Source organism: Eretmochelys imbricata, chromosome 1 (genome assembly GCF_965152235.1).
Source record: "Eretmochelys imbricata isolate rEreImb1 chromosome 1, rEreImb1.hap1, whole genome shotgun sequence".
Taxonomy (NCBI): Eukaryota; Metazoa; Chordata; order Testudines; family Cheloniidae; genus Eretmochelys; species Eretmochelys imbricata.
In genome coordinates this window covers 167,542,769-167,557,196 of record NC_135572.1, presented here as the reverse complement: position 1 = coordinate 167,557,196, position 14,428 = coordinate 167,542,769, and the positions used below count along the sequence as shown (strand labels likewise).

At 41.2% G+C, this 14,428-nt stretch overlaps 1 protein-coding gene across 4 annotated transcripts in view; it reads right to left on the bottom strand.

Annotated features, from left to right (window-relative positions):
* Positions 1 to 14,428, bottom strand: part of TIAM1 (TIAM Rac1 associated GEF 1) — a 97,295-nt gene that overhangs the window by 59,806 nt on the left and 23,061 nt on the right. For 2 of the 4 annotated variants that reach the window (XM_077819403.1, XM_077819395.1), the window contains exons 4-8: positions 12,037 to 12,261; positions 10,694 to 10,879; positions 5,801 to 5,947; positions 3,135 to 3,209; positions 733 to 903 (exon numbers count right to left, since the gene is read on the bottom strand). In XM_077819403.1, the coding sequence (XP_077675529.1) occupies positions 733 to 903; positions 3,135 to 3,209; positions 5,801 to 5,947; positions 10,694 to 10,879; positions 12,037 to 12,261 (804 nt within the window). The remainder of the gene's footprint in view (positions 1 to 732; positions 904 to 3,134; positions 3,210 to 5,800; positions 5,948 to 10,693; positions 10,880 to 12,036; positions 12,262 to 14,428) is intronic. The other 2 variants (XM_077819413.1, XM_077819422.1) reach the window with 1 other exon arrangement.

Below are 14,428 nucleotides of genomic sequence, written 5' to 3'. Positions count from 1 at the left end.
TATATGGATGTAGTTCCCTTCTCTCCTCCCCTTCCCCGCACTGAATGAAACTGACTCTGCAACATGGGTAAACACAGATAATTTTTTTTTCCAGTGACTTCATATTCTTTTTGAAGTTCTTCCTTTAGCTCTCAGAACGCACCTTATGTGGCAGGTGGATGACACCTGAAAACTCAGAGCTACTTAGCAATTTGGGAAATGGGTGATGTCATCACACTTGGGCAGGGGCAGGTAACATGAGAGTTTGGCAGGAGCTAGCTCTGTCTTGGGGAAGCAGGTGGGGTTGGTAATGGGAAGGAAGACGGCAGCAGCACTTATCATGCAGGTTTTCAGCAGCAGGAAGTTGTTTTGGGTGGCACATCAGGGGAAGGGAACAGAGACATTGTTGGGGGAAGAGATGAATTGCATGCAGTTGTGTCATCTTGGAAAGGACTGTAGAGGGCTTGGTGGGGATGTCATGTGAAGGCAGTTTATAGATTCACTGCAGTATTTTAAGAGAAAACACAGACAAAAACACAGACTTTTCTTTAAAAAAGCTAAACGCTAAATTTAAGGATCTTGTTTCCTATTCAACGTGGTGTAATTTTACTAAACAACTCACTGTGATTGTGATTTTACACTTAAAGTCCAACTGGTCTGTTAAACACAGTATAGTAGATTTGTTCATGAAAAGCCTAAAAATTGGAAATGAAAAACTGTCACTGAAAGGTTCATTTCAAAGTGCACCTTTACCTTACAAATCATTTCCAAAACATCTCTTGTGGTGTCACCTGGATGGATTACTGTCAAAGCGGGCTGGTTATTTGGCAGGCAGAACCAAGATGGCGTAAAATACTCATGAACCCAAATGTCACAATCAGGATTATGCTGATGGGTGCTGGTCAGTGCCACTTCTTTTTCCCTCTGAATAGAAAAATCCATTAATGGTAAAATATCATCCATCTCTTCTTCAATACCAAGTGTAAGGAAGTCAGTATGCTGTACTATACATACACCCGGGAACCCGGTTAGAGGGAAGACATTTTATTCACAAACCTAGATTAAGAGCTTGTTTATATTAGAAAGTTTTGCTGCTTTAACTATCCTGGTGTAGATTAAAATAGGAATTCCACACGCCTACCTCCTCACTCCCCCCCAGTGTGGACACAATGTTACTGATATAAATGTGCTTATACCAGTGTAGCTTACTCTAGTTTGGGAAGAAGAATAAGCTATTGTGGTATAAGGCACCTTTATACAGGTATAACTGTGTCTGTGCTAGGGCTAATATTAGTATAACTATATCTGTTAAAAAAACCAACACCCATAATCAACATAATTTTACCAGTATAACTTTTCTAGCGTAGACCAGCCCTTAGTGGATGCTCAAGTAGCAATGGAATTGCAGTTTGTATATTGCAATTTGGACCGGAAAAATTTGTGGCTTTTATTGTACATCACAATAACAATATAAATGGAGTTTCACTATAGCAAAGTTCAATATGTAGGTGGTAGGAACACAGGAATTCCCATACAGAATTATACCAGTGGTCATCTAGTCCAGTATCCTGTCTCCAACAGTGGCCAGCACTAGCTGCTTCAGAGGAAGAAACTGAAGTAGGCAGTTCTGAGATAACTCGTCTCCAGGGAAAGTTTCTTCCTAACCCCCAGGAGTTCCAGGTTGGCTTCCGCCCTGATGCATGAGGACTTCATATCCTTTCCAAAACTTTATTTTTAAATTGTATCTGTGATCACACAGCACTAATTAAAATACCCACGTAGTTTCCATTTCTTGGGACAGACAAATAGACCAGGAGATATGGAATATAACAAGCAGGAAAGGCTGATCTATGGTTAATATACGGGATAGAGAATCAAAAAATGTGGGTGCTGTTCCTGCCTCCACCACAGACTTTCTGCAGGACACTGCTCAACTCATTTAACTCTACTGTAGCCTCAGTTTTGCCATATGTAAAATATGGGTAAGATATCCACTCTATAGGGGAATTGTGAGTTAAATTCAGCAGTGAGTGTAGAGTGCTCTGAAGTCCCCAGATGAAAGGTGCTATACAAGTACAAGTGTAAAGTAATAAGCTTAAACCACAAACACTATGGGTAAAATCCTGAACCCACTTAAGTCAATGCAAAATTCCTATGGAGTTAAATGGAGCTATGCCTATGAGTATTAGCAATGTGGGGGGCATAATATAAAAAAAAGTACTGATGTTAAAAATTAAGGCTCCAATGCATCATATCTCCCAGTTATCTAACCAAGCACAAAGAAAACAGCTGATGGTGCTAAGGTTTCTAGGTATTACAGGATAGCATATCCCAGCATTCATTTTGAATTTTCTCTCTTCTGTAGGTTGAAGTTGGACCCTAGGGGTACATTTCTGATAAAGTGATAGAGCTGCACAATTCCTTTTAGCTGCAAATGGAGTCACACAGCTAAATCCCTACTCACTACATTAAAAATGTGCTCCTTAGCACTGGTTTAACAGTGTTTTATAGCTGACTTTCCTTTGGGTGCTTGGGAAGGGGATTGTGGTTGTTTTGGGAAAGCTAAAAGCCTTATGGAGCTGCATATAGTATTAAAGCTAAATGTGGACAAGACTGTACTTTACAATTGCAATAATCCTAAATTAGCAGTAGGTTCACATAAATCCTTTGCAAATTACAATTAACATTATCAAGGCCTGTTTATTGTATATTAACGTACACTGTTGCATCATCACCTCCATCTCCTGAAGTAAAAACTTAGCACAGGGCAAATGATGACATTATTATAAACAATATTAATGCCTACTATAATTAGTTATATGCTAAAACAGGTAGGTTAGGAATCCTCCTAGGGTTCATAGTCCTTATGGGTTCTGCAGCTCTAGCCACAGAATGGATTGTCCAGTGGATCCTTGTAGCTATGACTCCAATGACTCCATCCCATTCATGGCAAGATGTTAGTGTACAGAGGGTGCAGGCCCAGCATCTTGTCCCCCATGCCTGGGAGAACCTATGACAGGCAGATTTTGCTGTCATAGGATCTGCCACCCTATCGATATTCTACCTCATCTTACTAGCACTGCAAGAATGTGCTTTATTTTCAAGCAGGCAAATAAATTAATAGAACTCCTTTGTAATGTCCAGGTTTTTCTTACCTTACCATCTGGTACTGTATCGTCAAAGATTCCTTCTAAAGACTTCTTCACGGAATCAACTCCTTCACCAAAGACCTGCAGAGCAAAAAGTGCTATTTTATAACATAATGCAATAATGCACTCAAATCTAAAAACAGACTCTAACTAGGACATGTTACAGGGTCTTAAGAAAAAAATCTCTGACATCAAGCATGTAAATTAAACTGACAAAATCTATTTCAATGATAACTGCAAAAAATATAAAAGAAAAAGATCAGATTCCTAAAAACAGAGGGAGGCAGAATATCCTAGTGGATGGAGCGCCAGGCTAGGAGACTGGAGGCCTGAACTCTATTTCCAGTCCCATCAGTGACTTGCTGTGTGAACCTGGACAATTTTTATCCTCTCTGTGCTTCAGTTTCCCCATCTGTAAAATGAGGATAATAACGCTTACCCACTTTCACTAAGTGCTTTGAGATCTCCAGATCAAGAGTGCTGTGTAGTTATTCTTATAAGCAAGCTTATTTGTTTATTTTGTAAACACTCCTCCAACCACAACAGTCTGGGCGCAACATGACTTCTTGCTAGTGAAGTAACAGTCAATGATCTAGCACGAGGTAAGGACACTAAGACAATGGGACTGTGCAGGAGCAAGAACACAAGTAGAGAAGTATTTGCAGGATCAGGTAGTAACCGACTTGGAATGGATCCAGACTGGCACACCTGCAAAAACTAACAATCCACTATAGACGGGCATAGGGCATAAGCATTTATCATCTTGGTGAAGGGAAGACACACAGCTTTGATTTCATTACATCAAGCACTACAAGGAGCCTCCCAGAGTTAAGATTGGAAAACAGTTTCTATAACTCCATATATTCACTTGTTTATAATTGTGTTATTAATTATTTTTTATGTAGTGTCTAAGATGGGCCAGGAACTATGCAGGATGTGAAAGAGATATGGTCACTGCTCAATATTGAGCTTACAATCTAAAGCCCCCATTTTGCAAATCCTTAACAGTCAATAGGACTACTAGCATGCTTAAAATTAAGCATATGAGTAAATATCAGCAGGAATGGGACCTACATTTACAGAGAACATATAGGCCCAGATCCTGAAAGGTATTTAGGTGCCTAACCCCCTCAGAGTTAGACATCCTGGTAACCTTCCAAAACATTCACTTTCTGAATTTTCTTTAAAGCTTGGTCTCTGTCCAGATCTAATGTTTTTAATTGGAGCAAAATTCCTTCAGCCAATTCAGGGTTGTGGAAGAGCAGGGGGGAAATACACCTCCCTCTGTTGTGGGGGAAGGTGGGAGTGGGATTTGGCAATCTATGGCACACATACCTGACATCTGAAACTTGGCATGGACAGAATCCTAGCTGAGCACTAGGGATGTTGCTTGGTTTGGGGACATTTGTTTAAAAGCAAGCATGTTACACACAATGGAAATGTAACTTCTGAAAATGCTCATCAGGCACCAGCTAGTTGTCTAGTGAAACTCTGCCCCCTTTGTAATCACTGGGATGAACTGACTAGAGAGAAAGACAAAGGTAAGAGTTGATGAGAATGTACATGACATGGATATTTAATGTCTCATTAACAACACATTACATGGCATATTCCTCAGCAATAAATACTCCCCCACCCACACCACTGTCTTAACAACAGGGACAGGAGGAAATCACAGGCCTAAAACCCAAAACAAATCCTGCCCTCCCACTTCCCAAAAAAAGAGAAGAGAAGAAAAAGAAAACCCTATGATTCCTGCAATTAGATGAGACATAACTACCAATATCTGAAAGCTATAATTAGGGAAGTTGGGAGAGTAAGGCAGGGAAACACCTTCTTAATCCGCTGAAATACATATGTCTGTGGAAAGTTTTGGGAGGGACAGCCAAGAGTGGCTCTACCAATTTTGCCGCCTCAAGCAGCCGCTGCTGAATTGCCGCTGCTGCAACAGAGCAGCGGGGCTGCTACCCAAAAGCCGCGGCAGCAGGAAGAGCGGAGGAGCTGCCGCCGAATTGCCGCCGCAGGACACCGACTGCCGCCCCGTTCTGAATGCCGCCCCAAGCACCTGCTTGCAAAGCTGGTGCCTGGAGCCAGCCCTGGGGACAGCATGAAAACTTGACAGATTTTGTTCAAAAGAAGCATGGATCGTCTCTCCTAAATACAAAGAGTTGTCCATTACAGCGCTCTCTCCAAACTCAGCTGCAACATTCTACAAACTCTAAGCTTTCATTTCAAGAAAAAATAATTTTGTATTTTTTTCCTATTACAAAAATGCAGCTGTAAACAGATAAACAGTGCTGCTGCTGTCTGGCTAACCTAGATTGGCAGAAAACAGTCTCCAGACAAAGGACAGCATCGATAGGAACACAACCCATTCATCTCAAAAAAGGCATGAGCCTCAAACCTCACTCAGGACCATTTAAACATGAGCTGTTATATGCTTATCTGCAACTACAATGACTCATTTTGAAGAGAATATTAAGTGTGATGACTACACAACCATGAAGGATTAAACAGGCGAGATTAAGGTTGGGTATGCAATGCACACTAAAAGTGCTCTGCGTAAGCAACACTTCTTTGCCTGAGCTGGGGTTATTTTTCAAAGTGTCTTCTGCACGGTAATAAAATATACCTTGAAAATAACAATGAAGCTTAGTGTTCTATCTACCTACCTGGTTAATGCTTGGCCTCCCTTGTTTTTTCTTTGAGGTAGTATCCAGTCCCCAAAGAGAAGAAAACCTGCTTCTCCGTTTGCTGGCGGATCTGGACATGGCCTGTGTTCTTCTTCTTACTCCAGCCTCCCCAGTGCGAGCTGCCACCTGCCAGTGCCATAAGGTTTTAAATTAAAGGCTGCAGCATCCCAGTATACCATTGCTTACTGGCTTTGACAGTGAAGTCTAGTGGGCAAATGGTAAATACTCTGGAGCAACCAATGTGTATTCGCAACAAGAACGCTGATGACTCCAGATCAGCTATTTGCCTCCCACTGTAACATAACTCATTCCTGCCAATATTACATATCCAAAAACACAGTATCTAATGGTTTGAGGTGCCCAGTTTGAGCTATTTTAAAGAGTCCTGGTTTGTGAAGAGTGCTCAGCACTTTCTGAAAATCAGGCCCCTTTATAATGTTTCAGATTAGGCACCCAAAAAGGGAGGGACCCAAAATCACTAATCACTTTTGAAGAGCTTCGTCTGTGTCTTTATTCCTGCATGTAAAGTGGACTGTGCTCACCTAAACAGATTCATGATTTCTAGCAGGCTAAATGTCAGGTATTTAAATACAAGTATTTCCTTAAAGATGAACAATGTGTTTAAAAACAAGAAAAGGGAAGATGAAGAACTAAGTATATTTTTCTATCCTGAATTCCTCTAACAGCCAGAGTAAGAGAGGCCTTCAGGGCACAATTCTTTCCCTGCCATGTCTTCATTTCTACCTCCCTATCAAGTAGGGTGACCAGATAGCAATTGTGAAAAAATGGGACAGGGTGGGGGGTAATAGGCGCCTATATAAGAAAAAGTCCCCAAAAGTGGGACTGTCCCTTTAAAAAAAGGGACATCTGGTCACCCTACTCTCAGGAAGCTTTTGATCTGCTGTAATGCCCCAGAATGCATCACTCAGTGACATCACAGTTCCCCACGGAATTCAGCTCTAGAGGCTCAAGAAATGACAGTTTATTATTCTATAGCACAGTTTTGCAGATTTTATAGAGGGAGAGAGTACAGATTGTTACAGTAGCTATCGTATTTCCCCATGAAATCTGTGCTATATAACAAAATAACCCACCCTACCTAATCCCCTAAAATCCAGCCCCATACTCCAGTGGGGCTCCAGTGATACCTGTGATTATACATAATAATGTCATCTGGGGCCCTGCAGTTGTGCAAGAGCCACTCAGCATAATTCCGTGGGAGCTGAAATGAAGTTTCAAGCTAGATAAGTGTCGATTGCCTGGATATTTGAAACATTGACCCATAACAATCTATTTAGCTAAAACATATTTGCCTTTACATGACATAGTAATTGGGAAGGTTTCCCAACCAGGGAATCCCTCATGGGAAAAAAAGGATCATTAGTCAGAAGCAAAGCTTCTTCACAAGCTTCTTGGGTGTTCCTTCCAAGATGCAGGATACTCAAACACTTCTTTTGTGAAAGAAGGAGCGTAAGAGGTATGGCAAGTATGACTTGGGGAAAAAGTGAAAAGGACACACCCGCCTTTCAACCCTGGAGGTGAATTTCCTGAAACCTACTTGTAGGAGAGTCCCATACACAAAACTAACAATCTCTGACTGTCATTTGGCATGCAGTCATGGGTAGAACAAAGAAACCTAGGCAGATTTGTGATAAGACGCTGAGAGACTGGTTGTTTTGGTACTGTAAGCATGAATACTGTATGAGAATTGACATAACAGAATACTGGGTTGGGCATCCAGAGAACAGATATACCGAGAGTAATCGCGTTTGTCATTTGGAAAGTGGACAAGTAAGGGAAAAATAGAAGTTGAACTGTCGTTGCAGGTTTCTAGCTTCATAAAGGCAAACCTTGTGAACATTTACTTAGTTTACCTATAGTATCTGTCTTGTATCTGAAAGTCCTAACAAGCCCTCTGTCTAACACAGTGCAGAACAACCCACCTAACAATGACTTCTGAACTTGTCTGCTTGCACCATTTCTATCAGTGAAATCTTTGGGCTTTTTCATCTGAAATTGTTTTAATTTAAAAAAAAAAGCAATTTAGTTAACAAAATTGGGCCTAATCCTCAGCTGATGTAAAACAATGTAACACTACTGAAGTTAATAGCCCTATGCTAATTTACACAAGCTCTCCTAAGAGAGTGTGCTCTCAGTGTAGTTTTCTATATTATACTCATCACCATAATAACTCAGTACACTCAATGTGAATTCAGGGTGCCTCATATCTTGTACAATTCAATTCTATATTTGAATTACAGCAATGTAACTGTACCATTGATGCATTATTAAGGGGAGAACTTTTATTTTCCAAAACAACATATTCAAAAATTGGGGCTCTAGAGAAAGCAACATGAGAAGGCAGATTTAGCTAAATTCCATGCAATGCAATAAAATTCATCACTGAAAAGCTAGAGGCAAAAGAAAATGAGCACAAATGTAAATGAAGACTCGCTTCTTTAAAAATATAAATTCACCAGCAATTATCAGGATGATGATGCTAATCTTTTTATATAAAAGAATAAAACCGCCTCTGACTGAACTACAGCTATGTATTCACAATTGAAGGGTACAGCTGACATCTACAAGACAACAGCAGAGCTCAGCTATTTCTGTAAAGCTCCAGGAACCCAAGCCTAAACTACAGGCATGCCATTTAAATTCATAACAAAAAGCAACAGTGTGCAGTACATTTTTATGTGTTTTAAAAGAGCTGTATTGTTATGGTATTTAAATTTAAACCATTTTAACACAGCTGAAGGCTTGTTTGCCAAATGGGAAAGAGTATAGGAGAGGTTTTACATTTTCTGCTGGAGCATCAGGTGCTGATCACTGTTGGAGACAGGATACTGGACTAGATGGACCAATAATCTTATTCACGCTGTGGGAAAGTTGATCTTGCCAAACTGGGTATGATCCAACACATACTGAAGTCAATGTAAAGACTCCTATTGACTTCACTGGGGTTTAGATCAGGCCCTATGAGTTCACAGGCATTGGAGATGGGCCCAATCTGCAAAGTTCACAGACAGAGCTAAATCTTCTCAAATTTCAGAATTGGTCACACCCAGGCTTTTGGTTCAGCCCACTGGAGAGATGGGGACCAGCTGCAAAGTTTGGATCCAGACTGTCTCAAAATTTGGAACAGGGACTTTTGGATCTGGGTCATCTTTAACACACACAGTACCACCATGTCTGTAAGGAATGTAAACAGTGTCAGAATGAGCTCCACCCTGACATCTGGTGGTGAGGTGTGGCAAGTTGTGGAAAAGAACTTCAGGGGCCGAACTCATTTGCATAGGCACACCCACCCCGCCTAGAATGAGACCATAGCTGCCCAAATGGTCACTTTGGCTGCGGGGGGATCCCCAGCGTCTCTGTTATTGGGGCAGGAAGAATAAATTGTTATTACCCTGATTATGGGAACTGTGCTTGGAACTGTACGTGGCCTTTTGTTATGATGGAGGGATTCACCATCAACTAAGTAGCACTCGCTAGGCAAGGGTCATGGGTTCCAAAACTCTGTGAATGGAGAGAGGCTGGGGACAAGTATTAATAGTTGGTGGCATGGGCCCCTTGGTGAGGGCCTTACATGCTAATTGCACTTCCTCCTCTCTCCACTGTAGAATATCAGAGCTAATTTTGATTTCATTAGAAGTCTAGTTATAGGCTGCTGAGCTCACTTTGGGCTAACAGTGCACCAGCACTGGGGCTCCCCTACTACAAGCTGAATTCACCTAAGAGCTGAAATCACTGAGTGTTGTGTTAAGTAGCGGGGGAGCCTGAAGATATACTGTGGAGCAGTTTGCGGGATGGCTGGAGTGCCTTGTGGACAGGCTGGTGAAGCAGTTCGATGCGGAGCAGTTCGTGGATGGCAGGAGCTGCTTGCGGGCCGTGGAGCGGAGCGGAGCTGAGTGAAGGAGTTCGTGGGGCGGCTGGCGGAGCGGAGCTGAGCGAAGGAGTTCGTGGGGCGGCTGGCGGAGCGGAGCGCCGCTATGGAACTATGGGGCGGTCAGCTTCAGATCATGTAAGGTGCCTCTTACCCCCGTCCCATCTCCACCCAGGTTGGGAGGTAAAGCTCCGCAGATAAACTTTTGAACTCTGGGGCTGCCCTGACCAGGGACAGAGACTTTTGGGTCATTGGACTTTTGGGACTTTGGGTGATTTGGGGTTGCTGGACTCAAGAACCAAAGGGAAAAGGGCATGCCCCAATTTGCTTGGGGTGGGTTTTTTTTGCTCATGGGTTGTGTTATGAATCCTGTTGGTGGTGTTTCCCCAACATAATGCCACATTGTTTCTCTCTGTTATTAAAAGGCTTTTGCTACACTCAGACTATGTGCTTGCGAGAGGGAAAGTATTGCCTCTTGGAGGCGCCCAGCGGGGGTGGTATATATTTATCCCAGGTCACTGGGTGGGGGCTCGAGCCGGTTTGCATTGTGTTATTGGAATGGATCCCCTAGATATTGAACCCGGCCCTTGTTGCTGCCAGCTCTGACAGGCAGAAGGGTTACAGGAAGTTCTTGGGCCCCATTATGGTTTTGGTAACAACAGTGAGCAGTGTGTTTATAATGACAATATGTATAATGTATATCTGGCATGAATATTAAACATGTATAAAAGGTGTGCTTCTCCTACTGTTAAAAAGAACAGACTTGATACCAAATTTCCTTCAAGACAATCATTTCCGAGTATCCATTTTTAAATTAGATCAAAGATATGTACCCATCCCAAGATGCAGAAATCCCTGCATGTTGAAGTAAGAATTTACCCCACAGACATCAATACCAGCTTTTGTTAATTTAATCTCTCTGTGAAACCACCAAGAGATTTATAGTTTAGCAGTGCTGACCTCTGGCTTCCATTGAAACTCACCAGTGCATGAAAAGAAGATACTGAAAAGATTCCAAGACGGCCCATTGCAACTTTAGTTGGACGACTTGCGAAAGCAAGTAGCCTTTTTGGGTTTGGCAGCTCCCCTCCTTGGAGGCTAGCTAAATAACAACGATACCGAAATAGGTCCATTTGGAACTGTTCAAGGTTCTGTTCCCAAACAAAGATCTGTAAAAAGTGTGGATTGGGGAGTGGTAGGGAAGAGAAAAAGAGCACAGTAGTAAATATTTTTTTAAAAAAATAATATTGGAAAATCACATTAAATTAAATTTTCTATCAATATTGATTGCATTTCAAAGGAGGGAAAAGAAACAAAAATGATTCAAAGTTTTAAAATTAATTTAACTGATTTTTTAATTTAACAAATATTTTTGTGTCCATGGTAGAAATCTTCTCCCAAGGCAACTGCTACTTTGATTCGGTGCTAATTAACAGTATTAAAATTCCATTTTTCATTTCCTTTGTTTCCCAGGATTCTCTTCTGAATAGCTCCTAAGAGGCAGTTTTTATACATCAAGGACAATAGATATGAGAAGACCAAAAAACCCAATAAGATTCCACAGACAGAGTCCTGGCTCTTCATCATCATCAGTAGTAGTTTAAAAATCAATGAAGCTTGGTGTTATATTTGAAAAAGAAGTGAGGTACACTGGAGATAATTAATCTTATCAGTGGAAGAGCCCTATAATCAGCCTATGTCAGGACTCATTTAAGTAATTCAAATCGCTGGTACAAAATATTTTCAGAGTGCTAAAAAGCCAGGAAGATAAAGGGACAGAAAACTGATCTGTCCTCTGGTTGTGGATTTAAAGCCTTTGAAAAGAACCATTTGAACAGCAAGATAAGCGTCCCCTCCCTCCTCTCACCTCTTCTCAAAGGTTTTTGCAGGGAGGGAAATCTCCTTAACTCAGCACATTAAAGACCCAAAAGCCCCCTCCTTCTATGGGTAGAATTCCAAACACATTTGGCAGCCTGGGTTAAGAGTGCTGCTGTCTAATGAAGCAGGGTCCATATGTTTGTTTCCTAAAATAAGGTGCCATTGTGACAGCAGGAGAGACATCTGCTCTAGGATTTCTGTTTCTCAAATGCAGCTAAATTGTCCACTTTAAGTTGGAAGTACAAGCAACAGAGGAGTCATGATGGCAATGCTAGCTATAAAGCTGATAAGAGAAAACAGAGAATTGAGCCAGTTTCTGAGTTCCATACTTAGATAGGCTAAGTACAGAAAAATCAATTTGTTCAATATTTAAGACTAACAGCAGCAGCATTTACAAGTCTCTAAGATATTTTATATTAATCTGTTTCAGATATACAGGCAAGATTACCTGATCAAGTATGGTCTTCTTCTTCTTGGAGTCCGTGACCGAGGACAGCTGCATTTCACCCATTTTCTTCATTTTCTCATCCATATCGATCTTCTGTTCCAGCTTTTTTATTTCAGTTTTCAACAGTTTGACTGTGTCCTCTTTGTGATGTTGTCTTGCTACTGCTGTTGCACAAGCAGAATGGATTGCAGTGATCCAATTCTCTAGTTCGGTCTGGCTAGAGGTCTGAAGAGACAGAAGGGAAAAAAAAGTCAGGATTCTCTTAAAATTGATTAGAGATTAACCAATGCAATTCTCAGGAGATTCCTCTTCCCTTGATCTCAGGAACCAAAGCCTTAAATCCACTTATAACAGAAGAAATAAAAAACTGTCATTCTATACTGCATGTGAAACAGGCCATTTTTAGCTCAGCACCCTGCCTTCGGTATTCAGAATTACACATCTATCTATGCCTACCAGCTGTAGCATATTTGCTAGCAAGTGCTTAAAAATTACCTTCCTTGGCTTTTGTAATGCTACAATAATTTTTTAGCATTAAATGAAATTTTTTTAGACTGCAAATTCCTTGAGGCAGACAACATGTCTGTCCTAACAGCGTGGAGCACATGGTTGGCATGCAACAACTAATAATAAATCAATGAAATAATACGTGGCCATAGTATCAGCTTATAGTGTAATATAAGAGCAAAGTATAACTACTTCGAAATGAAGATCTCAAAGCATTTTATAGTTATTAATAGATTCAATCCTCACAAACACCCCGGGAAGTAGGTAAGTACTATTATCAGTATATTACAGAGAGGAATGAGGACAGATAGTAGTTATCATACTATATCAAAGAGCGAGTAATGAAAGAGCTGGAAATATTAAAAGATCTCCATAACACCAATCCTGTGCCTTAACCATTGAACAATTTGCCCTTCTTATAATAATACTAACAGGTGGCTGGGAAAAGACTCACTCAAGGTACTGCAGTGATGGGCAGCAGTATAAAACCCTAAGATAGCGCCTGTCTGCCTATGTCATCACTAAAAATTCCTTCAACTGTAAAAATGAAAGTAAATAAACCTTTCAAAAACAAAAGGCTTGTGAGCTTGATTCTCAGTCAGCCCTGTTGCACCATGATGGCAGTGTAACGGAGACTTAAGATGCCAGCAACCTGAAAATAAAATGTTACATGGTACCAGTGTTCTTTTGTTAATAGATGACCAAATTTCCTCTCCCTATTCTCTCTTTTCAGTTTTCTGTTGGTTTTATTACAAAGTATTATGATAAATCATTAGAAATGTAAGTTTCTCACACAAACAATAAAAGCTAGAGAGGTCCAGTTTACATGCACATACTTCCCCTTTTGCTTATTTTTTTCTGGTCCATTTTCTTTCTATTGATCAGAATGCATGTTTCATTGGACTTGCTACTATTCTAATCTGGAAAATATGTCACCATATATCTTCCCCTACTTGGAGGGATGAAAGAGACAAGGTAGGTGAGGCAATATCTTTTTATTGAACCAGCATCTCTTAGTGGAAGGGACAAGCTTTTGAGCTTCAGGTCTGGAGAACGTAACCAGAGTGCCTGAGCTAAATATGAGGTTGGACAGATCATTAAGCACAAGGGGTTCACACAGGCTGTAGGAGACCACTTAAAATGAAGTGGGCAATTAAGGGTTAGTAGGGTGTGTTACAAATTGTTGTAGTGAGTCATGAAACCAGTGTCTCCGTTAAGTCCACAGTTTTTAGTGTCCAGCAGAGTTAAGAATTTAAGTTCCCAGGCTTGTCTTTTGAAGGTGTTGCACACGTTTCCTTTGAGGATAATAACTGAGAGGTCAGACATGGAATGATTGCTTTGCGAAAAGTGTTTTTTGTCTTCTGTCATTTTTCTGTCATTTGAGAGCATAGTGATTGTCTGATCTCACCCACATAGTTGTTATTGGAGCATTTGATGCACTGCATGAGGTACACCACATGTTGTGATAGGCATGTGTAGCCAAGGATCTTGAAAGGTGTGTTGGGGCTACTGATCACCACAACAGTGGAGAGATGTCTGTTGTTCTGGCAGGTCTGGTACCACTTTGAATTGTTGTGTCCTGTTCTGTGGGAAGTTTGCTTCTGATGATGAGCTTAGTGAGGGTAGGGTTTGTTTGAAGGCCAGAAGAGGGGGTTCAGGAAACATTTCTTTCAGGGTCTGGTCCCCATCAAGTATGGGTTGTAATTGTTTGATGATACCCCATATGGGTTCCAGTGTGGGGTGGCAGGGGAAAACTAGGGATATGGGGTTAGTTGGGGGGAAGAGTTTCTCCCCTGTATTCTTCCAGGGCATTTGGGTGGCCCATTCCATGATGCAATCTATTTTTCCGGCGTGGTGAAGGCTCTGTCTCTTCCACCAACAGAAG